The sequence below is a fragment of the Coregonus clupeaformis genome, unplaced genomic scaffold (genome assembly GCF_020615455.1).
Source record: "Coregonus clupeaformis isolate EN_2021a unplaced genomic scaffold, ASM2061545v1 scaf0731, whole genome shotgun sequence".
Taxonomy (NCBI): domain Eukaryota; kingdom Metazoa; phylum Chordata; class Actinopteri; order Salmoniformes; family Salmonidae; genus Coregonus; species Coregonus clupeaformis.
Window position 1 is genome coordinate 228,289 of NW_025534186.1, and position 26,456 is coordinate 254,744.

General features: G+C 44.4%; 1 protein-coding gene across 6 annotated transcripts in view; it reads right to left on the reverse strand.

Moving 5' to 3' along the window:
• The window catches only part of LOC121566387 (POU domain, class 2, transcription factor 2-like), a 36,483-nt gene extending 14,980 nt beyond the window's left edge, over window positions 1–21,503 (reverse strand). For 5 of the 6 annotated variants that reach the window (XM_045216515.1, XM_045216514.1, XM_045216511.1 and 2 more), the window contains exon 1: window positions 20,932–21,503. In XM_045216515.1, coding sequence (XP_045072450.1) covers window positions 20,932–21,031 — 100 coding nt within the window. In that variant the 5' untranslated portion in view covers window positions 21,032–21,503. Of the gene's footprint in view, window positions 1–698; window positions 797–20,931 lie in introns of those variants that run through there. The other variant, XM_045216512.1, reaches the window with a different exon arrangement.
• Between the last annotated feature and the right edge of the window lie 4,953 nt (window positions 21,504–26,456).

Consider the following 26,456-nt stretch of genomic DNA (forward strand, 5'->3'; position numbering starts at 1 on the left):
CGTCGATGTGAGAAGTGACACAAGATGCTTCATCACATGAATCATTCCCATCAAATGAATATGCACGCACACTCTGTGATGTTATCTACACCTGGTTATTCATGACATTCAGTAATACTATTGACATTGGTTGATAGATTTTTCTGTTATTGATGAATCACTTCCTGTGAATGTATTTTTGAGAAACGATTTCTATCACGTCGTCATTTGACATTAAAACATTACCATCTATATGTAGCTGAAGACCACTTCTAATGCTGTTATGTAGGACACATAACTCAAGTGTACCTTTAGGTTCTCTGTTTAAACAGTTGTAATGACAAGGGATGGATAAGAGATAGCAAATACTTGTACAGAAAACACACCCACACACACACACACTGCATCCCTGTCCACCCTAGAGAGACATGTCTGACCTTTCTCTCTGCCTACGACAGACATCCACACCTCCATCCTCTCCTCCCTCCATCTTCTCCTCCATCCATCCTCTCCTCACCTCCCTCCATCCAGCTCCCTCTTTTTGATGTGCTCTAATTAGCCATGCTCGTTAGACCCAGCGGTGCTAATCAACTGGCTCAGCCCAGACACACACACACACACACAGACAGACAGATGCACACACACACACACAGAAACACACACACGGCGAGCTTAATTGGGCTGTGCTAATGAAGGCAGAGAGAGGCACAGACACTCACCTGGCAACCACATACTGCAGAAGTCCATCACTGCTAGAGCTACTGTCCTGGTCAAATGTCTGAGTGTGTGTGGCCTCTTCTTTCTTTCTCACACACACTCTCTCTCTCTCTCTCTCTCTCTCACTCACTCACTCACTCACTCACTCACTCGACCCAACAGAGGAGTGATAAAAATCATTGTTGTCCACGCCCCCACACATGCCCCACCCCCTCCCCACATCCTGACAGAAAGAGAGAGAGAGAGAGAGAGAGAGAGAGAAGAGGAAGTAAACAAAAAAAGAGTAGGAAGTGGGGTCAGAAAGAAAGAGAAAGGGGGACACGTGAGGTTAAAGAGTGGGAGAGAATGAGATCTAAGAAATAGAGGAGGAGAAAGAAGAGGGGGAAGACATAAGTGGAAAGTAACAGTGTAGCTGGAAACTGTCACTCACAGCTCAGAGAAAAACAACCCTACGGCTGACACTACCGCAGTCACACTGCAAAACATTTCAATTCTACCTAGATTTTTTGTATTGTATTGAGATAATTAAGTGAAAATTACTTGTTTTGAGTTGATCTCGCTCACCCAGAAAAGGCATTTACTTGTTTCAAGTTGATTCTGCTTACCCAGGAAATGCATCAAGATCATTTGTCTTGTTTTAAGATATTCTGAGTCTGACTTGTGTCAAGCCTTTTGTAGGTTAAAGTAAGCAAAATGTCAGTACACTAAGATAATTTGTCTTGGTAAGATGTCTTATTAAGATCAAATATCTTGAAATAAGATAATGTATCTTACCCCACTTGGATCAAGCCTTTTTTATGTTAAAATCAGCCAAATTATCTGCCTGTGCCCTAAGATAATTTACCTTGGTAAGACGTCAAGTCAATGCATTCTAAGAGATATCTAGGTGAGATCTAAATGTTTTGCAGTGCACTACCTGGCCAGTTAGAGACGTAACACATCATATACCATACAATAATACATTACAAAGGCTCATACATGCTTATAACAAGTGATATAGCATTATACCTGCTGTAGACTTTAAGTCAAGTGTTACCAAATATGTCATCTACATGCTCAACAGTTTTCATTATATTTGTCGGTTCTACCTACTCAGATTGTGTCTCTGTTATAGGTCTCGCTGTCACATGAGGTGGGAGATGTGAGCCATCACAACATCCCCACAAACCACAACCTCTCTCACCACTCAGCCCCACTCCTCCAACAGAGGAAAAATTGAGTAAGTGCAGCACTACCGCTGACCAACCAGTTTGAGTTCACTACTACAGCGGAAATATGGGTTTCTCTGAAGTAGCATGATTCAGCCACATGGGGGCAGTATTGACAATCAATTCCACTTACAGATGCAGGTAGCATCCATCCAAGGCCAAGAAGAGAGAACTGTGCCCCCCTCCTCCCCCCTCTTCCTCTCCCTTTCTTTCGTTCTCTCTCCCTCTCTCTCTCTCCTCTCTCTCTCATTCTTCACTAATTCAAAAACTATCGATGGAGAGCTCTCAAGTTTGCGTGTGTGTATGTGTATGTGTGGTAAAAGGTGGTGACCCCAGCAGTCATGGTTGTCCAGAGACAGTGACAGACTGCGTGAGGGTCTCTATGGGTCAGAGGTCGTCTGGGCAGACTGGATTTGGCCGTGGCCCTACTACCACTATCCCTCCTCTCCCCTGTGTGTGTGTGTGTGTGTGTGTGTGTCATGTTCAGGGATAAGGGGGTCCTTCCTGCCTTTGAGGAGGTCTAAGCCTTGGTTACCATGACAACCAGACCCAGCGACACTCCCTTCTGGCTAATCTGAGGATGCTGGGGTAAGACGCCCTTATTTGGGTGACACAATATCACAGATGTTATATAATAACATAATGATTCGGAACCAATACAGTGACATACAACAGCAAATAAAGAAATGATCCTTTCATGGAATTTCAGCAACACACTGCTGTATTTGATTAATAATAACTCAGTTATTCATGAAATTGTATCGATTTAACTATATATATTTTAATACGGTATAAAAACACATACACAGAAATAAAAACAAAATCAGACAGACACAATCTGATAGTGGGACCCCAGGGAGGAGGATGGGGAGGCTGGGGCCTTCTGAGTAACATCAATCACTCTGCTGTCACTGAGAGAGAGAGGGAGGGAGGGAGGGAGGGAGGGAGGGAGGGGGAGAGAGGAAAAGCGATAAAGAGAGAGGGAAGGAGAGGTGTCCAGAATGGGTCAGTACAGGGACCATTCAACATCTCTCTGGAGCTCTATTGTACAGCCACCACAGGGGGAGCCCAGAGCAGATACACACATCCCTCATCTTTACCCTGGTGTTGGACCAACAATGTGTGTTTGTCTCACCACTGTGTGTGTGTGTGTGCGTGTGCGTGTGTGTGTGTGTGTATGCGTGTGTGTGTGTGTGCGTGTGGAGCTCCAGGATTATAAACTGTACTGGTAGGAGTGTAAGAGGTTTAGGGGGTGTATGGAAACCAGCGGGGGTGAAAACAAGATAACATCTGTCTCTACCAAGACTCAGATAATAACACACACAGTCCAGCTAGTTTAGACAGACATAACTCTGTCAGAGCATCACTGTAATGGTAGACTGAAAGAGAAAGTGTTATCATTACTTGGCTATAGGATGAGGAGATATCATGGTCAGTTGGATAGTAAATCATCTGTATTAATTAACATGTAAGAATGTAAATGATGGTGCAGTATCTTTCTCTGTCATTCTCTCTGTCCTCCTCCTCTTTCACCGTCACCAGGCCCACCTCTACCTCTCTCTTCCTCTCCATCCTCCTCTTTCAACTTCACCAGGCCCACCTCTACCTCTCTCTTCCTCTCCATCCTCCTCCTCTTTCACCTTCACCAGGCCCACCTCTACCTCTCTCTTCCTCTCCATCCTCCTCCTCTTTCACCTTCACCAGGCCCACCTCTACCTCTCTCTTCCTCTCCATCCTCCTCCTCTTTCACCTTCACCAGGCCCACCTCTACCTCTCTCTTCCTCTCCATCCTCCTCCTCTTTCACCAGGCCCACCTCTATCTCCCTCTCTCTCTTCCTCTCTCTCTTCCTCTCATCACACCACTTTTTTTTCCAACCAGCTTCAATCTCCTTTAAATTCAAACTTTCTATTTCCCACACTATGCATCCACATCTACACTACATACACTAACAACCTCTCTCTCCCTCTCTCTCTCTGCTGGTCAGCAGCAGGTCTGACATCACTGGACACTGCTCTGCACCTTGATTGGACACACGTTGCCAGGCAACAGCAGCGAAAGGTCTCGGTGTGTATGTGTGCACGCCCGTGTGTTTACTTCTGTTTATACATGCGTGTGTGAGCAGTGTGTGAGAGATTTTATCATCATGTCCTTGTCTACATGTGTGGAGGAAAACTTATGAATAAAGAAGTGTCACTGTATATCTGATATCAAGCCATATGAATGATCATCCTGTCTGCCTGCCTGTCAGTTCTCAGAGAGAAACGAGTATATATACATTTGTGTGTTAATGAAAGAGAGAGGATGTCGGTGTGTATGTGTTTATGTGTATGCATGTGTTTTTGTCTGTATAAATGAATGTGTGTGTTTGGTCAGTGTATGAAATGTGTGTGTTTGCGTCAGTGAACGTGTGTGTGTGTGTGTCTAAGCCCCCGGGAGCTGGTGGTTATTGTATCTGACACAGCGGCTCTTTCTCGCGCCTCATATTTCTGGGCCGATCGATTCGTCTGACTCCCGACAAGACAATAATCGCACCTCCCTCTCTCACTCCATCACTACCATTATTACTGACCTCCCCAGGGAACGCACAGGGCGGAGGGTGGGAGAGCGGGATGAGGGAGAGAGAGAGAGAGAAAGAAAGAGGGAGAGAGATTTAGAGAGAGATGATGAAAGAGAGAGTTGGCAAAATGAGGCTATAACAGTAAAGAAAAATGCAGGAAGGAGGGAGAGAGAGAGAGAGAGAGAGAGACAGACAGAGAGAGAGAGAGAGAGAGAAGAGAGAGAAGAGAAGAGAGAGAGGAGGAAAATAAATGAGGTAAAGAAAATGGTCTAGAAAAAGGAAGACGAAAACAAACAGGAAGCAGAGAAGAAGGGAGGATGGTAGAGGGATGTAAGAACATATAGATTGAGTGGTGAGTTCTAGCAGAAAAGAGGGCTGAAAGAGAAGAGGACAGAAAGAAGAGCAGGTATCCCGGTGAACGGGTGCAGCGAGACAGAGAGGAGGAGATGGAGAGAGGGGACAATAAAGGTAGAGAAACATGAGAGATGAAGGATTTACACTATATTCTTCCAATAAAGGAGAGAATGAGACAGAGGGGAAAATAAAGAGGGAAAGGTAGAGGGTGCGAGAGAGGGGCGTTGAGTGCCGGATTGAGGTGAAACACACACACACACGCAGTAGCGTTGTAGGGGTCAGCATAGAGAAATGTTATTAAATTGTCTGCAGCACAAGGGCTGATTGGCGGCTGACTCCTGTGCTGCCATTTAATGGAGAAGAATAGAGAGAGAATGTGCCGCACTGAAAACACAGCCACACACACACACATTCACAGGTATACAAACAATACACTTACACCTCGACCCTCTCTCACACACAAGCATCCACACAACGGAGGTATACGGAAACAGAACGCATTCTACCTGTCTTTTGTCTGTCTGCCTAAGTGTCTACACATTATGTGTAGTGTGTGTGTGTGTGTGTGTGTCACTGCTGTAGCTGTCTGCTTTGAATCTAAATTACAATTACTGTAATTGGCTCTCAATTCAAGGGATTGCTGTTTGACCCCCCCGCCCCTCTCTCCCTCTCTTTCTGCCTAGCGCTCTATGCTTTGTGCTTTCTCTGTCTTTCTCTCACCTTTTCCGTCTTCCTCTCTCTATTCTGCTTTTCCTCATCAATATTCCTCTTTCCCCTCTACCTCTATCAGTACATCCATCTTTCTCTCAGTGTAATCCTTCCTCATGTATCCCCATCCCCTATTCCCCCCTCTTCCTTTACCTTCTGTCCCATCTTTTCTCCCTCCCTTTATCCTACCACTATCATGTTCTTTACTCACCATTCATCCATCCAATTCTCTGGATGTTTTACCTCTCCTTTCCCTCCATCTCTCCATCTCTCCCTGTGATAATCAGAGGAATAATGTGTCTCATTGTAGTCTTGATATATTCTGTTCTAGTTATAATGGAGCGATATCAGCCTTCTACAGTCTGAGCACAGGGACATGGTGTGCATTTGGGAGAGGAGAGAAAGAGCGATTGAACGAAGGAGAGCGGGAGTGGTGGTTGTGGGTTGAGGGGGGTAGGAAATTGGTCTGGCTAGCGGAACAGCTTTTCACCCCTCTCTCTCTCCCTCCCTCACTCCCTCTTTCGCTCACTCCCTCTCTCTCTCTCCCTCTCTCTCCATTCTGCTTTGTATTCTGCTGAGATGACAGGGGGAAAGCTTTATTGCTCTGAGTTGGTATCGATCGGGGCCCCTAGTAGGGGGGAGGGGGAGGGACGCACACTTCTGGCCCTTTCTCAACGACGCCTGCTTCAAATCCCACCTCAACCCCCTCCTCCCTCTCTCTCGCTCCCTGACTCTGAAATTCAAATTCAAGGCTCCTATTCTCCAAAGGGTAGGAGAGAAAGGCGTCTGCCTGCTTCCCTGGCTGACTGAAGGCCTGAATGGGCTTCAATCTGATAAGTCATCCTCCACAAACACAAACAACCAAAAGAAAGATGCATAAATATTTTTTAAAAAGACAGGAGAATATATCACCCACCCATCCCTTCCTCCTCTCCTCAATCTTTTTATATAATGGTCCTTGCCTCCTCCTCTCCTCTCCTCTCCATGTTTCCATACTCCTTCAATACCTTTATTTCTCTCTGAGGCAGGTGAGAATTATTTATTTCAAACGTGAAGAATGAGCAGGCCCTAACATGCATAATTCACACACACACGCACACACAGACACACAGCAAAAAACACACAGACACACACACACACACACACACACACACACACACACACACACACACACACACACACACACACACACACACACACACAGAAACTACATAATGACCCTGGGTGCGGTATGTTTCTCTAAAGCCCATGTAGATGCTTTATTCATTTTCATGCAGTATCCTTCTACAATTCAACTCCAGAATACGATTATATAAACCAACAGATTCCAAATCCCTATTTTCTTTCCTCCGTATGGAAAGAACCAACCAACCGGTCAGAACCAACTGGTCAGAACCAACTGGTCAGAACCAACCGGTCAGAACCAACTGGTCAGAACCAACCGGTCAGAACCAACCGGTCAGAACCAACCTGTCAAACAGAGGAACAGCTCCAGTCTGTTTATCCATTAAGGACATGCGTGGCGCTTCACATGTCACTAAGGAGCGGAACAGATTGCCTTTAGGGACACGGGTTCAAGTCCATGACCAGAGGGCTGGAGGGTGAGGGGGTGAGGGTCCACTATTCCCCGGGGGGGAGAGTCCTCTGTTGTCTCCCCCCAGAGCGATGCTCCTCACCTCTCCTGTCCTGCTGGCTCTCTCTAAGCCCTACTTAGGCTGACTGATCACACACACATATGTAAACCTGAGCCTAGCCTCCAGACTTAATGGAACTGTTTGAAATGGTACAGTATAATCACTGTCAATCAACTTAGCTAGCTACCGCTTTCTATTCACTATTCTCACAATATAACTGTTTTTAGTTTTACAATGTGAAGAAGTCTGCAGTGTTTTCATCCAGTTCAAATTCATCATCACACTTGCTGCTTGGTTGACATGACCAACACACACTATCACCTGAGCAATCTCTGTGTGGAAAATATGAAAAGATATATGTGCTATTTGAATAAACAGTAAGCCTAGATTTCCTCCAGGTTTTATATTAAGTCCTAGCTGTGTGGTGGATGTATGTCTTTGTGTTCAGTGATAAGAGTATCCACACACACACACACAAGCACACACACACTAGGGGAGTAGATGTCTGCTACTGACATGAATACATTCACACATGTAGACCTAGACCTAATACAGCCCTTCTCTGGTGTCTGTCTGGTGACTGGATGTTTTATTGAACATACACTAGTCTATTCTGTGTGTGTGGGGGGGTGAGAATATATGCAGCACCAAGTCCAACTCTTTTTCACTTGTATCTGTGAATGATTAATCAGTTAGTAGTGACTTCCCTGCATGTGCTCAAGTCAAGATAAATTCACTGGTTGGGAAGGCAACATTTTGAAAGTCAAATTCCTGAAGCTGAAATTTAAATGTTGGTTTGAGAGTTAGATTTTTAAAGGGGTTCTGTGTTGGCACCAGAAGACCGCTACAAAGGACAATCCAATGTTATAGCATTATAGTAATGTTATTATTATAGCACCAAACTCTGGCCATGGGAACCTCTAAGGCAGGGTGTGTCAAACATACTGGCCCGAGGGGTCCAATCTGGCCCGTGGGTGGTTTGAGTATTATGTTTTTTTAAGAACTCAATATAATTTTAAATGACTAAAACCAAATGGAAACTGTGTAGAAATGATAATGGACCTACATTCACACTTGACTGTGTCCAGCTCACTAATAATCACCTAAATGGAAGCTAGGCAGTAAGGGAGTAAAAAACTATGGATAGAGGAAAATATTTGACACATTTTGACTGCCAGGATATATAACAAATGTTCAGTGCGGCCGCCCCGGACCTCGTTGAAGAACGATACGACCCCCGGGCAAAATGAGTTTGACAACCCGGCTCTATGGTATGGCCTGAGTGCATGAAGCTACTGAATAAGATCTCTCCTAGGTGACTATCATCATCAATAGGCCTGGGTAGGCCTGGGTAGAACTTTGCAGATTGTGTGGTTGTTACAGGGGTCACTGGTCTTCCTGTTGTGTATAAAGTGGATTCCTGACTGAGACCCACCAGAGAACCATGGTGAACAACCCCCACCCACACAGGCGCGGTGGAAATGGATCGAACAGAACTAAAACCACAACACCACCGTATAGTGTGTTAACATCTGTAGGGCAGGCCCGGGGCGGGCAGGGCAAACTCTCACGGTAATCGATGAAAGAGGGAGAGGGAGGGAGGGAGGGTGGTGAAAATCAGTTAAGAAAGCAGGTTATCTCCTGTTATTAGGGGAGGGAATCCCCGACTGGGGGGGTGGGAACGAGGGAAGACCAGGGTTCATTGATAAAAAAGAGAGAGAGAGAGGAGGAGGGAGCGGTCTATGTTTGGCATCGAGAGAGAGAGAGAGCAGACAATTATCTGTATTGATTAGAGCGGGGCCAGTACTGAGAGAGTCTGAGAAAACTATGACTAGATCAATAGAGACAGAGAGGGGGGGTTCAGAAAGTCAAGGCTACAAAAATGTCCCTCTAAGTTAATTGAGCAAGCTTTTGGTCACCTTCCCTGAGAGAAAGTATGACAGAGCGAGAGAGAGAGAGAGAGAGAGAGAGGAGAGGAGAGGGAAGAGAGAGAGATTTGAACATGACAGGGGGTGTGGAAGTGGGGGTGTTGCTGTGGGGCCTCTTTTGGTTCAATCCTCCGTGACACAAAAAACAAAATGGAGGAATGTCAGAGGAACAAAAGGAGAACAGAGGGGCGACAACAAACACTGAGTGAAAACCTCCTCCTACCACACACATCTTCCTACTACACACATGCACACACTTCCTGTTAACCCTCACATTTCTACAGACGCCGACCCCATCACCCAGGCAACCCCCGACCCTCGGCATGGCGTCAGAAGTATGCTCACCAACACACACGCACACAGACATGCAAGTTGAAATGCAACGGGCTTGGTTTGGATGAGGCATCTGTCCTTCAACATTTTTAAGTGATACACTGACTGAGGTTGGAGAAGAGTGCTTTTGCCAGATCACTTACTACTGAAAAAAAGTTATCAGCCAACTTTATACTAAAACACAAAAACACACATAGATAAAACAATGGGTCAGAAAGCGAGAAGGATTATTGAGCCGACCTTTAGGTAAGGGCACAAAATGTCAGGTTTGACAAATGACCTTTTAAACATGGTGCAGATGTAGGGGTTCTGTACATTGTGAATAGAAGCCATTTCAACTGTCCTCCCTCCCAATAGCTATTGAAAAGATATTGTAAAAACATTACAAGTCTGGTTGTAACAATAAAGCAACATTGTATTTTCAGACACATTGGAGGGATTTTCCTACTGGCAATTTAATTCCATTCTGTCAAGACAGTTCAAAAAGGGTAGATTGAAGTAGTGGTAAATAATAATACTGTAAGAAAGAAAGAAAGAAAGAAAGAAAGAAAGAAAGAAAGAAAGAAAGAAAGAAAGAAAGAAAGAAAGAAAGAAAGAAAGAAAGAAAGAAAGAAAGAAAGAAAGAAAGAAAGAAAGAAAGAAAGAAAGAAAGAAAGAAAGAAAGAAGAATGGTAGAATAGAGAGAAAGGAGGAGAGAGAGCTGCAGGGATTACAGGTGTATAGTTATGCATGCCTGACATCACAGAACCCCTCCCACAGCCTTTGGGAATGGGCACCTTGGAAACGGTCGCTAAGGGAACAGACTACTGAGAGAGAGAGAGAGAGAGAGAGAGAGAGAGAGAGAGAGAGAGAGAGAGAGAGAGAGAGAGAGAGAGAGAGAGAGAGATTAGGATACATTAGTAAGAAGTGGAGGGGGCAAAGAAAAAAGGGGAGGTGAAAAATTCGAGCGGAAGAAAGATGGAAATGGAAAGTTGGCATATGAATAGAGGATACATGAATAAAGAAGAAAGAGAGAACAGAGAAAGTGGGAGAGGAGAGGGGAAATAAAGCATACCTGTATACCTCTATGAACCCAAATACTGGTCTCTCCTGAGTGCTGGCCCTCCCTCCCCTGTACTGGTCACTGTCTCCCCAGATCCCCCTGGCCTGTGGCCCTCTTGTGGCGCCTGAAAGTGCTGCGAGGTTCCTTGAGGAACGGTAGTTAAACATCACTCACTGGCTCTCAAACTACGCTCTGGTTTATTGATGCACTGGAGCGAGGCCAAACACACACACACACACACACACAGAGCTGCTGACATCCAGTCATGCACACAGACAAGTACTGTGTGCCTTTGTGACCTGAGTAAACTTCAGTTCACCCTGCCAGTTCAGACGTAGACATACACAACTCTTTTCACCCATATCTGTACCCACACTTATGAAGTCTCCAACTCTCTAAAACTCCAACTCCCTCCACCTTCAAAACAAAGCAACACACTATCAAAGCTCCATCATATACTGTACCTATCAAATAGCCTGCCTACTGTATATATATGCAATATATATTTGGTATGCATAATATAATATCTGATCAATATCAAATGCTGAATAATACATATATAGCCTTTCAGGGTGAGACTGGTAATGTAGATCTATGGTAATGTAGATCTATGGTAATGTAGATCTGTGGTAATGTAGATCTATGGTAATGTCGGAGCAGCACGGTGAGATTGGCCCTGAACTCTTAGTGCATGGCAGGCAGCCATTCACATTCAGCCGCTCTCTGTCACCCGCCTGCTCCCTCCATAATGCATGAATTTACTCAACGTTATTTCATCACACTCATGCATGCACGCACACCCTATCCCCGTGCAGAGCACCTACCCAGCACAACACAAAACATTCCCCCACCATCCACAATGTGCAACCACCCAACACAAATCTATCATTCAGCAAAACATGTCCAGTTTCCCTGTTCGCCATCAGTGGGAAGAGCTCGTAAGCAAGCATTTCAGGGTAAAGTCTACACCCGTTATATTCGGCACATGTGACAAATACAATTTGATTTGATTTGAGAAAGATGCAGGCTAAAAAATAGGAGAGAAGAAGCATTCAAGAGGGAGAGAAAACGTTGAAAAGAAAGTGGGAGACCGACTGAATCAGAAGTCACTTTAGTATTGTGTGACATATTTTTGCATGAGTGAGTTAGTGAGAGAACACTGTAAATATGTATTAGAGTATCTCTCTCTCTGTATCCATATTTATAGTCAATGCCTTTCTCTCTCTCCCTCTCTCCCTCTCTCTCTCTCTCTCTCTCTCTCTCTCTATCCCTCTATCTCTCCCTCTCCCTGCGCACACCGGTCTTTAACCTTGGCCCTTGGTGACTCTGCTTATAGTAATAAAGTCACCCCTCCTCCTCCCTTCCTCTCCCTCTATCCCCCCTTCCTCCTCCTCATTTTCCCTCTCCCTCCCTCTACCCCGGGCACTGCTGTTGTCCACTGTTCCTCTCATTCATAGTAAACACTATTGATTTTCAGCAGGAAAAAAAAAAAAGCCATGAATTTTAATGCCCGTATCTGTCCCTTCTCCCTCCCTTCCCTTCATCCCCCTCTCCCTTCTTCTTCCTGAGGGGAGGATAAAGAGATGGGGATCAGGAATGTGTATGTTTGTGTGCGTGTATCGTATGTGTGAGTTAAGGTGTGTGTGGGGGGGGCATTTCTAATTTCCCAGCTGTGCCTCTCTCACACAACAGCCCCCTCCTCTCCATGCTCCCCATTCCTCCTTCCCCTCCTCCTCCCCGCACACTTGGTCCCACTGGGGAGTGGAGGCAGGGAGAGGTGAGCTCATACATACACATGGCAGATCATCCCACTGATAGAGTCCTGTCCTCCTAGCATCCACACCACCACAACACCAAGGCCACACTGGACAGATACAGTTGAAGTCGGAAGTTTCCATACACCTTAGCCAAATACATTTAAACTCAGTTTTTCACAATTCCTGACATTTAATCCTAGTAAAAATTCCTTGGCTTAGGTCAGTTAGGATCACCACTTTATTTTAAGAATGTGAAACATCAGAATAATAGTAGAGAGAATTATTTATTTCAGCTTTTATTTCTTTCATCACATTCCCTGTGGGTCAGAAGTTGACATACACTCAATTAGTATTTGGTAGCATTGCCTTTAAATTGTTTAACTTGGGTCAAACGTTTCGGGTAGGCGTCCACAAGCTTCCCACAATAAGTTGGGTTAATTTTGGCCCATTCCTCCTGAAAGAGCTGGTGTAACTGAGTCAGGTTTGTAGGCCTCCTTGCTCGCACACGCTTTTTCAGTTCTGCCCACACATTTTCTATAGAATTGAGGTCAGGGCTTTGTGATGGTCACTCCAATACATTGACTTTGTTGTCTTTAAGCCATTTTGCCACAACTTTGGAAGTATGCTTGGGGTCATTGTCCATTTGGAAGACCCATTTGCGACCAAGCTTTAACTTCCTGACTGATGTCTTGAGATGTTGCTTCAATATATCCACATCATTTTCCTTCCTCATGATGCCATCTATTTTGTGAAGTGCACCAGTCCCTCCTGCAGCAAAGCACTCCCACAGCATGATGCTGCCACCCCCTGTGCTTCACAGTTGGGATGGTGTTCTTCGGCTTGCAAGCAACCCCCTTTTCCTCCAAACATAACGGTGGTCATTATAGCCAAACAGTTCTATTTTTGTTTCATCAGACCAGAGGACATTTCTCCAAAAAGTACGATCTTTGTCCCCATGTGCAGTTGCAAACAGTAGTCTGGCTTTTTTATGCCGGTTGTGGAGCATTGGCTTCTTCCTTGCTGAGCGGCCTTACATGTTATGTCGATATAGGACTTGTTTTACTGTGGATATAGATACTTTTGTACCTGTTTCCTCCAGCATCTTCACACGGTCCTTTGCTGTTGTTCTGGGATTGATTTGCACTTTTCGCACAAAAGTACGTTAATCTCTAGGAGACAGAATGTGTCTCCTTCCTGAGCGGTATGACGGCTGCGTGGTCCCATGGTGTTTATACTTACGTACTATTGTGTGTACAGATGAACGTGGTACCTTCAGGCGTTTGGAAATTGCTCCCAAGGATGAACCAGACTTGTGGAGGTCTACCATTTTCTTTCTGAGGTCTTGGCTGATTTCTTTTGATTTTCCCATGATGTCAAGCAAAGAGGCACTGGGTTTGAAGGTAGGCCTTGAAATATATCCACAGGTACACCTCCAATTGACTCAAATTATGTAAATTAGCCTATCAGAAGCTTCTAAAGCCATGACATCATTTTCTGGAATTTTCCAAGCTGTTTAAAGTTACAGTCAACTTAGTGTATGTAAACTTCTGACCAACTGGAATTGTGATACAGTGAATGATAAGTGAAATAATCTGTCTGTAAACATTTGTTGGAAAAATGTATTGTGTCATGCACAAAGTAGATGTCCTAAACGACTTGCCAAAACTATAGTTTGTTAACAAGAAATTTGTGGAGTGGTTGAAAAACGAGTTTTAATGAATTCAACTGTATGTAACACACACACTGATCTAGACACAAGAGGCTAACATTACATTGACCATAAAAACAGTGCTACTGACAGTGATTTTCTATTCGATATACTAATTGATGGTAGACTACTGATACTAACAATGTGTGGGATAATGGGAGGTGAGGGGGGTTCTCTCTCCATCAATCGTTCACTTTCTATCTGTCTCTCTCTCTCTCGCTCTCTCTCTCCTACTCTGTGTATTGATTTTGCTATAAGCAGTGTCCTGGTTGCGACAGGGCAATACAGACAGACAAAGGCAGACTTCATCAATGAGCGCTGAACACTGCAACATCTTCTCAATAATCACTCCATCGTGGGAGAGAGAGAGGAGAAGACAGGGAGAAACGGAGGAAGAGAGGGGAAGAGGAAGTGTTATGTATAGAGAATTAAAGAAAGAGAGAGAGAGGGGTATTTACAGCGATAATGTTTGAGTTAGAGGAATATTTTCTCAGAAGAAAAAATATTATGTGTGTGTGTAGTTTCCTAATCTCCCTGTTCCCAATTCAGCGTGTATGTTCAGCTGCCTAATAGGATCTGACTAGAGAGAGAAAGAGAGAGAGAGAGAGAGAGAGAGAGAGAGAGAGAGAGAGAGAGAGAGAGAGAGAGAGAGAGAGAGAGAGAGAGAGAGCATGGCCACACTAGCTCATAAGCTGCTAATGAGTACCGCTAATACCACCGCACAGAGCAGGGATCAAAGTCCTCTCTCACTACAACTCCTAATTACTGTAAACCTCATTAGGATGAGCTCAGGTTGGGGCTCACTAAGACTACTGAAATACTCTGACAGCTTTAATTTAACTTGGTTGATGGAAATCAAAGAGTTTGGGTATACTGTATCGCCACGCCAAAGCTTGATATGTACTACAGGTTCCTATTGTGGATTTCTATGGTGACATTGTACAGCGCCGTGTTTGAGTAGTGGTGGTACAACTCTGTGTTTGCTGTTAGTGTATAATGGCTGTAGTCTCTATTGAATCGTAGTGCTAGTTGCTGGTTAATGAAGTGTCATACTATTGTGTAGAATGTGCTAGTGTGGCAGTCTAAGGGAGCAACAGGTGTAGACAGCAGGTCTCCATGTAACTCCATCTGTTCCTCTGGTCTCCCCCTCTTTTCCTCTGCTCCTCTCCTCCGTTCCTCCTTTCGTCTGATCAAAGAACCTTCCATTCAATCTCCTCTCCTCTCCCTCCACTTCTCCCTCCTTCCTCCCCCCGGCCTCCACCCCTCTCTCCCTCCATCATAATTTGACTGATGATTACACCTGTCACTCAAGGCAGCATGTGGCCAATTAGGAACTAGGGGTGAAAGAGAGGGGAGGGGCCTGTGGGGTGTGGTGGAAGGGGATATTTTTGTTTAGTCCATTTTTGTGTTCAAATCTGTTCCGTTTCTTTAATTATTTCTTTCTTCCACTCTTATTAGAGAAAAGATGGAGCCCCCCCATCTCTCTCTCGCTCTCTCTCTCTCTTTCCTGGCTATTTACCTCTCTCGCTGGCTGTCCCTGTGTAATCACAGAACCATTTAAACACACTTTTATACACTACCTCTGACTCACGGTTAAGAGTGCGACCGCTGCCCGTACTTTTATAGGCCTTAATGTGTCCTGCAGTCACTTTGGCAACCAGGCTGTCGCTCCCCACACCACAGAAGAGTGAGGGGGGATGAGAGAGAGCGAGAGAGAGGGAGAGAGAGAGAGAGAGAGAAAGAGAGAGAGAGAGAGAGAGAGAGAGAGAGAGAGAGAGAGAGAGAGAGAGAGAGAGAGATATCGATCGAGATGAGAGAGAGAGAGATCGAGATGAGAGACAGACATTGAGAAGGGTGAAAAAGATGGTGCCATGCACGGCGACTCAGCCCCACTTCACAAACAGACAAAGGGACCAAGGGGTGCACCCCTTGTACAGAAAAAGGAGGGGTCTCACCCATTTTTTCCTTCCTAATCTTGGCAACCAACTGGTGAATGTAAGTGTGGCCAGTTCAAAAACCTGTATGAATCTACTATAGGCTGAATACCACAACTCTCCCCATAACTGAGAGAGAGAAAGACAGAAATATAGGTAGAGGAAAATGAGTAGAATAGAGAAAGCACGTAGGAGATAATGTTCTATTAGGAGGACATGAGAGGGGGAAGAAGGAAGGCTTACAACAGTTTGAGAGGGGAAAAAGAGAGAGAACGAAAGAAAGGAGGGAAGCGTACAACAGATTAATTCAAGGACAGCGCACTCCCCGCCGGGAGAAGGACAGAGGAGAGGAAGGACAGAGGGGATAAAGGAGAGAAGGAAATGTTGAGAGAAAAAAATAGCAGAATTTTCCCTTTTTGTAAACGATTGGTATATTCAGTGTGGGTGTGGATGTAGGTTTGTGTGTGTGCGTGTGTGTGTGTGTGTATGCGTGTGAGAGAAGGCCCAACATTGGGTGGTGATGGTTGATGAACATCTCTCTCTCTGATACAGCAATGTAATTTTCCAACAACACCTCACACATTCTTACATAGCAGTATCCCCCAACACACACACACACACACAGGCAGATAGACTGAAGGACAGCAGACGAACCGCAGAGGTTAATAGGACCTCTTCATAATCATAAATCTTATCAGCTAAATGAAATGGAGAGGAGGACCCCTGATTTAGACCGTGCTGGGCTGGGGGGTGGGACCCAATCAAAACTCCGGACTTTATTGGTATTTTTATTATCTAAATGCACCGGCACACGGGCCAGTGGCAGGAGAGAAAACCACCAGCAATCAACAACAAAACAGACAGCGGAGTGGAAAAACAGCAATATCTTTGTTCAGTCATCTCGGTGGGCCTTATTGATTTTTTAAAATTAAAAATGATTGCATTTATCCATCTAACTCGGCTAAATCTCATTCCAGGGTAAATATTTATTTGGGAGAATAAGGGACAGGCCAGCTCTAGTATGACTTTCTTCCTTTTTTCTACTTCTTTTAAAGAGGCAACAGTCAACAAATCTGTGTGTTCCACATACAATCAAGTCAACATGCTGAAAATTGATTTCCAATAGTTTCTGGACTTCTCTGATTTGTGTGATTGGACTCATGTGGTGTATGCCTCTCCTTCACCTCACACACTTATCAGAGGTTGACCAACACACACACGACGCGCGACCACACACATAACGCACACCACGCACACAAACACACAGAAACACACACACTCAACCCTCAATCTGAGAGAGAGAGAGGTGTAAAAGCAGCATGTATGAGGGTATTCCTGGTGATGTGTTGATTAAGAGCCTGGACCCCCTCTCTCCACCCTGCCTCCCCCTTCTCTCCCTGGTCCCAGGGGATATGTCTGATTAAGTGGCCTGCTCACCCTGTCTCTGATTAGAACTAATGCTGGGATGTATTTCACTGGACACACTCACTGACCCACCATACATAGAATACCTCGCTGTGTGTGTGTGGGGTGGCATGCATATGGGTGTGGGTGTGTGTGTGTGTGTGTGTGTGTGCGGGAGAAACTCAATACCACTCACTGCTGCTAATGGGGGACTTCATCAGCATTGGTACTACATTAGTCTCAGTCTACAAGCACACACACTGCATTCCCTGTGTATGGTGTACTGCACATTTTCTTCACGTGAACAGAGCTCTTGACTCAGACATCCTCTACTGAGGACAGTGAGGGAGGTTATCCATGTCAAGAGCATCTGTGTGATGCCATAATAGAGAGCTCTGTAACATCCACATGTCTGTTTTCATTATGACTAGCAGCATTCTGCCACCAGACCAGACTAGAGCACTGCATTACTGACGACTGTCTGTGGGCCCATCATACTGCAATCTAATAACGGAACACACACGTACACACACACACACAGATACACACACACACAGACAGATAGAGGAAGAGACGGAGGGAGGGAAGAAAAGATAGGGAGAGAGAGAGAGAGAACTATACTGTGGAAGGAAGCAGTAGAGAGAGAGAGAGGGGGGCAGTGCCTTAATGCTATATAGCATGTAGTATTGACATCTTTCTTGTGTCTATTGATTCCCCATTATGTTCCTAACAAACCCAGGTTGACATTTTGTCATTCGCAATCATGTTAACACTGGGGCTCACACCACTCCCACCACGCTCCGATCTATACACACACACGTGCAGGTTCGGACACAGACACACAAAAACACATGTAAGCATATGCACCGGCCTACATGCACAATCAAATAATTTCTGGATAAGAGCGTCTGCTAAATGACTAAAATGTAAAATGTAAATGTAAAACTATAGCTTGTTTATTGACATACATCATATGAAACAGAAATGCATACACACCATAGCATAGACAGTAGATATTGACTACAGCAGTATCTGTGTCCCCATGGCTTAATGGCTCTACAGCCACAAAGTGTATGAAGCTAAAATAGTGGAATTAAGTGTGTGTGTGTGTGTGTGTGTGTAAAGGAAACTAATGTAAGGCTACAGTTTCAGTCCTATTCCATCATATCAAGCCCATTCCTACTAGAGCAAACCTGCCAGTCCTTGTGCAGGTCACATTAAAATGTAATGCAGCGGTTAATGGTGATGGCCTAACAAACCACTTTACTCTGTGCACTACGCTACACAGGGGTGGCAGGTAGCAAGGCGGTTAAGAGCGTTGAACCAGTAAGTGAAATGTCGCTGGTTCGAATTCCCAGGCAATTAATCCCCAACAACAGCTCCCCGGGTGCCGATGATGTTAATTAAGGCAGCCCCCTGCACTGCTCTGATTCACAGGGGTTGGGTTAAATGACACATTTCAGTTGAATGCATTCAGTTGTACAACTGACTAAGTATCCCCTTTCCCACTATACACTCCTGTCCCAGACACAATGCCATTAAATATAGAACAAAACCACTATCACTGGGAATGAATGGCTACCCAGCTGGAAAACAGTCCAATACATGTGTAATATGTTACATGATGGTTAGTGTGCTACGTGACTTGTTGTGTTGGTAGGTAAGCCCCAGAGGCTCTGAGATGAGGCCTATTTAGTGTGGGAAGAACATGAAAAGTACAGGCGTGTGTGTGTGGCAATAGGTTATGTTGAATTGTATACGATAGAGAATAAACTAAATATGAGGGAGAGCGCAGAATTAGCAACATATCATCCATCACTATTGTCATATTGACTCCTATAGGCCAACAAACTGTACACAACACATGAGTACTACCATAATGGCTCTGGTACAGTTTACCCTCACCTCTCCGTCTCAAACTGGGTTTTCCTCTCCAGCCTCATTTTTCACTCTGTCATCTGCTTTTACTTTCAACGGCTTCTCTCTCCCACTTTCTCAAAATGTTTTATCTCACTCTAAGATTCGCCATTTTTCAATGTGTGGTGCTCGAAAACTCCTCCTCCCAGTACCCGCTCCCTATCTCGCTTCTCTGTCCTTCCTTTCCTCTCCTCCCCCACCCTCTCCTCTGTGTGCTATCTCTAGAGATACACCTAGGTAACAGGTCGCTCTCATCCCTCTACGCTCCCCTCTGCCCTCTGCCCTCTCTCTCACATCCCCTCATCTCTACATCATGGTGTATAAACACTCTTCTAGTGACAGATAGTAAATGAAGGTGGAGAGAAACTCGCCTTTCTAAAATCAAATGGATTTGAACTGATCTGAAAATTACACATTGGAAAAAGAGAGAAAAATATAGTCTTATACAGATAAATGGGTGCCTGTCTCTTTAAGAAAGCAGCCACCGTCCAAGGTGCACACCAAGCTGTATTTATGCACCATTAAACCGTGACAGGCATTATGTGTATGCATTCTGAATAGTTTTAATACAGCGGGGAGGTGAAACATAAACGCACAGTGCAGTCATATGGTATTTTCCACCAACCCCCTCCCTATTGCCTACACACACACATACACACCGAGATCAGGGACATTACGCATACTTCCCCTCCCTACTGAGGAGAAGAGAAAAGCTGTATACCGCTGTTGTTTCACGTCTGGGCGGCTGCCTAATTCCAGAGCTAGAGGAAGCCACAGTGACACACCGGCAGTGACACACGGAAGCCGGGCTGGCTGCTCCCACCATGCGTCCTTTTATTCCGCTTCAGCGCAGATGAAACGCAGACGGCGCCCCAGCCGCCCTCCCCTTCCCCAGCCCAGCCTCAATGGTCCCGCCTTCCCCTGCCGGGTTTAGCGACCAGCCACGCTGACACCGCACGTAGACAAGCATCGGGACAGACAAACGTGATCCTGAGAAATCAATGTCTGTCATGTTTAGGCTACTGAAATAAAGGCGTTATCCATACACACATAACCATTGTATGGAATTGAGACAGAGGAGGGCTATTCGACGAATGCCAGTCAAATGTCTAAATCACAACACAGATAAACACACAGACTGTCGAAAATGAGTGAAATAAAACGAAATAAAGACAGCATTCTTCCGTCTCCTCGTTCACGGTCCTTCTCCTTTCACCGTATTTTTGCCTCTCACTCCCCTCTCCCTGTTTTCACCGGCCCAGGAATCGATCTCCGCAGGATCGATAAGTTTGCATGAATATTCCCTGCCTGCCGAGAGGGTAGTTCGGGAGAGAAGGAGGCTGAGGCACAGGCGTACGGCGCCGAGGAGAGGGAAAGGATGGAGAGAGGGGACAGAAAACACACTGGGAAGAGGGATACATCACCCGGAGAAAAGGAACGTAAATAAACACAAATGGAACCGTCGCGCATTACGCGCACGTGTTCTTTCAAGTTAACGGAGAAAAGGACGTCTGCGCGCAATTATTTGCAGTCTAATTTTATATGGACTTATGTGTCTGTTTATTTACACATTTAAACCAGGAGAGAAGAGGAGTGTATTCGGCCTTCAACACAGAAGTTCCCAGAGCACATTCCAGTTCCAAGTGGATAATCGGCACCGAAAAGCGCGCTACATGGGAGTCGTTAAGATGGGGCGTGTATGCATGACTGAGCCTCACCGACATGGCAAGAATAACGGAAAATGTCTTACCGGAGTCGGAACGTAGAGCCAACGGGGACTTGAGACGCCAGGCGTTGAGGTCAGGGGCAGTTCTCTGAAACATGAACGGCACCGGCAAGGGAACAAACATGATCTTCCTCCGTCTTCTGGTTTTGTTTAATATAATTTTTCAGTAATATTGTGACAAGATGTTTCCTCTTCTGTGTATCTTCGTCCGTTTGAAATATATTTGGTATCGAACACTTAGAACATTCGTTGTTTGGCTTACCAGTTGATGGCGGGTACACATGTAGGCTATGCTGGATAGCTCTATTTACATTTTTGGATGTGCATAGAACATATACATATATATATATATATATATGGTGCTCCCTTGAGTGTGCAGCACTCAGGCTAAGGAAACAGCCCAGACCCAACACACAGACGGATAGAACCACAACTGAACTCCCACTACTATATCAGAAGAAAACTATCAGGACTAATATAGTAATAATACTTTTATTATAAGCCTGTGGTTATGTCCAGATTTTTGCTCCTGTCTTTCTCGTATGCCGTGACAACTGTAAGTAACCATACAATAGCCTAATCGTTCTATTTCTCATATATGCGTTTTATATTAGCATACTCTCAATGTTAGCCCCACTGTTTTCCTATCGACAGGCGTGAGAACAGACACCGTAACAGTCGCTAGTTTCTTAGCATCACTCACTGGGGTTAGCTTTGGTTTGCGCTGGTAAATAAAATGATAATATTACAATAAAAACAGACGAAACCCGAGCCACGCTTGGTGTGCGTAAAGGCAAAAATTATTGTGGTCTATTTGGATTTGTTATTTTTTGGTTAATCTACTTTATTTGGTTTATAGCGATCGCACTCTCTCCCTGCCCCTCACTGTAGGCTATATCTACACACATTCCCACCCATACACGCAGGCTACAACGCAGCGAAGCGTGTTTAAAATGCATGTAAAATAGCTGCATTACGCTAATCAACTGAAATAAATAAATATTTCGGAAAGGCTTACCTAACGTGCGCGCTTGGCCTACGCTCCTCCTCCCTCACTCCCTGTCACAAGGAAGTAATTAAAACGCAATCAATCGATAAAGAAATAAATAAAGCCAAATAAATAAATAAAGAACGGAAACAACATAAAAATAAATCTGAATATCCGTTACGTTTCTCGTTCTTGTCGGAGCACTTGCCTATCTTTCTGTCCATCCGCCTGTGTGTCTTTCTGTCTGCCTGTTTGTCCCAGATATTTGGGAACCCCAATAGCTCACTCGACCCAGCTCCCTCCAGTATTCTAGCGATCTGCTACTACGCTGGCTGCAACATTGAAGCGAGAGAGAACCCGCTCTCACCCCCCCTCCCTCCCTCCTCCCTCATGCTCTCTCTCTGTCTCTGCTCCCTCGCTCCATCCTTCCTCCCAACCGCCTCTCACTCGTTTTCACCACCGCTGCTAAAGGTATCCTGTATTGATTTCTGACTTTTTTCCTCTCAATAAGACCATGCTATAATGATGCGAATGGTGATCATTACATTACTGCTTGTCTGGGAGACTGAGATCACAGATAACTGGAGAAGCCAACCAACAGGCACATACAGTAGGCCTATGTTATTATACTGAACAAAAATATAAACGCAACATGCAACAATTTCAAAGAGTTTACTGAGTTACAGTTCAAATGAGGAAATCAGTCAACTGAAATAAATCAAATTAGGCCCTAATCTATGGATTTCACATGACTGATACCTTTAAAAAATGGGCCTCACAATGGGCCTCAGGATCTCGTCACGGTATTTTTGAGCATTCAAATTGCCATCGATAAAATGCAATTGTGTTCGTTGTCCGTAATTTATGCCTGCCCGTACCACTCAACCCTACACCACCACCATGGTGGACTCTTATTCCAACGTTGACACTCAGCAAACCTGCTCGCCCACATAACACCAAACACATGGTCTGCGGTTTGTAAGGCCGGTTGAACATTCAGTTCTCTTGGCAACAGCTCTGGTGGACATTCCAGTAGTCAGCATGCGAAGTGCACGCTCCCTCAACAGCTTGAGACATCTGCATGGCATTGTGTTGTGTGACAAAGCTGCACAGGTTAAGGTGCACACCTGTGTAATGATCATGCGGTTTAATCAGCTTCTTCATATACCACACACCTGTCAGGTGGATGGATTATCTTGCAGATGCTGCTTACAGGGATGTAAACAAATTTGTTTGTTGCATTTGAGAGAAATAAGCTTTTTGTGCGTATGGAACATCTCTGGGATCTTTTATTTCAGCTCATGAAACATGGGACCAACACTTTATATGTTGCGTTTATATTTTTGTTCGGTGTATAATACGACAAAAGTTGATAGCCTACAATTTTTTTCCCATTACTGCAAATGTTAACTATTGAAATGCATTTTGTTTAGAATGATAAGACCTATGATAAATATTTATATTTTAATCAAATCATGTTTGAAATGTTTATTTTTCTCTCATGGAATTGCGTGAGGGAATCTTTTCATTAAGGAATCTTTCAGCCTTAAAAATTCAGACAGTTAACACTTGTTAAGAACCACCTTCGTTGGCTAATGCAATATAAATGCTTTCTTGGTGCTTTCTGCCACCCATATACAATGTTCTACAATCATTATAACAGTCATATGCATCTAATAAATATGCATCTAGCCTATACGTTTAGGCAAAGGCATTGTGAGACCAGCTATAAGCATTTATAACAAAGCATGGCTGCTTAAATTCCTCCCTGCAGCCATGACCATGACCATTACGCACAGGTCCTTCTTAAAAGGCTTCCATTCGGCTAATACAATTTATTCAACTTCAAAATTACTGACGTGTCATGATCTAACTTAATCAACATCATTCCTGTGACTCAGAAGACGCGACTATTCTATGTGGAGAAACGTCATCTGCTACAGGTAAGGTGTTTGACCATGAGTAAAATCCCACTCCGGTAAGGCCAGCAGAGGCCGTTTGCTACCGGCTGCACGCGGAAGAGCACCGGTTCAACCAACATCTCACCTCCCGCAGGCCTCCCCACAACATCTTTGAGTATTGCCGTGCACGTAGCGCGCGCCCTCTTTCTCTATTTCATCGCCTCACCTCCCTCATGCCAAACCGATATTTAACACGTTGCCAATTACCACGCTATGCACTAGATTATTGTCGATATAGATTTTTAAACAGAAAAATCTATTCAAACATCTAAGTCAATACGGGCAAATCAATAGCATTGAGTAAGACCTCTGCCCCCCACACACCTCACAGTCTATAGGCATCTTGTTACCAGTTAAATATGAAATGTTAAACTTTATGACTGATTAATTTAAAAAAACATAGGCCTATCGATATAGTCATAAAATATGTTTATTATTAATATTAATATTACTACAATTACTATTTTTATTATTATGATGATTATTATGATTATTCCTTCAACCTTTTGGTTTCACGGCGGGCCAGGGATATGCATGCTGGTTTCTAACCATAGAAGTGTGCCTCTTTCCAGCCGTCATCTCTACCTCGAATACAGCACGGTAAACAAGTTTATTGTCCTTACCTCCCTCTGCTCCACATGACCAGATGACATCCGCAAGTCCAACGAGAGGAAGAGGGCCCTGCATGGTAGAGAAAGAGGATGGAGGGAAGGAGAGAGAAGCGACTAGTTGTCCTTCCACGCACCCCCTTTTCGAACAGAGGTAGCGCGCGCTCCCGATCCCTCTCCTCCCGAACTCCTTCCAGACAAAAGCAATTATTTCTTGTAGAATGTAGTGTGGTTGTGGCGTCTGTGGGGAGGGATAGAGGACAGGGTGTGTGAGAGTGAAGGAGGGAAAATAAGATGGTGTTGGAGGGGATGCAGGAGGAGGGATGAGGGGCTAACACCTTCAGCATCCCCCAATCCTCCTCCTGGCACTCCGCCATCCAGCTCTTCTCTTTCCTTTATCTGGAGTAATGTCATCTAAATGTCATCTGTCATATGTGGAGCTGACACCCAACAAAATAAGCTCTGTGTCCTACCCAAAGCTATACCCAAAATACCCACTCCCATATGCACCTTACTAAAACATTTATCTCATTACATTTTGGCACTTGCTTGTTCAGTATTTACCTGCAAACAAACTTTTGCAAAAAAATTATACAAACGTAAGTAGCCAGCCAGACCGAATATTTCATACTTTGCAATGCATCTAAAAGAACTATACTGTGTATTGTTCCTTGCCATAGCAAACAGTAGAGTCGAGCCTCAGGCTTACATTTTACATTTTAGTCATTTAGCAAAACGCTCTTATCAAGCACAGTTAGTGAGTGCATACATGTTTTTTTTTCTTGTTTTCCTTACAGGCCCCGCCCGATTGAACCCACAACCCTGGCGTTCTCAAGCGCCTCATGCTCTACCAACTGATCTGGGATACTTCTGGCCCAAATACAAAGCTCTCTCTCTGTAAGTCTTGTGCCTCCTCTCTCTCTCTATGTGATAGTGCCCAGGCAGGAGGCTGCTCCAGACCTCCCCTACCAAGGGAGCCTCCATGGACCCCCTAGAGCCCCAAGAATACCCATGGGGGCCTCACCATCCAATAACCCACTTCTGCTCTGGACCATTCTCACCAAGAGCCCGAGACTGGCCTGGGACAGAGTGTCCACTGATAGGACTGATACGTCGTCACACAGAGAAGAAAAGAAGGGAGAGGCACTTCTCATTCTCTCTTTATTTTCTCTTGTTTTAATGAAGAAGGAAAGGGGATAGCTGTCCGTTTGTACAGCTGAGCCATTCAACTGAAATCTTCCGCATTTAACCCAACAGCGGGGGCTGCCTTGTCGACATCCCCGTCGCCGGGCGCCCGCGGAACAGTGGGTTAGCTGCCTTGCTCCAAGGGATTAGAGGATTCGATCCAACAACCTTTTAGTTACTGGTCCAACGAATCCTACCACGCCAGTGTACCTCTATGAGATCGAAAATGGAATGGAGTCATTGTCAGTTATTATTCTGTACTGTGATGTTAATGCATGGTACTGTATGGTAATGGCTATATGGATGCTTGATACTCAATAAAATAGTTTTCATTTAGGATTGTTTGATCATGATTAAAGAAAGCATTTCACTCATAACCTGAAGATAATTACATAAAATTGGCATATTTTCCCCTAACATGATATGTTGCATATTTTGAGGTATAGTTCATTTTAGATGAATGTACAATCTATATAAAACAATAGTATTAGCACACTTTCTTGTGGTTATTCCAAACCTGTCTGTACATTTATTGGCTGTATTCCTGTTACACGTTTCACCATCTGAAGCCAATTTCAATATTGGGGATTACATTATTATTGGCCCCATTGTGGTAAAAATGGGATCTTAGATATGTTTTATTTCATTACAATTGTATGACACTGTTATTACAAATACATGGATTTGATTGTTTAATTTGTGCAAAACTCTATAATTTTCTCTCCATTTAAATAGGCAGTAATGGATAGAAAAGAAATGCCCAGGCTGATTACAAGGTTGTTGTTTTTTAATAAATGTTGCATACTT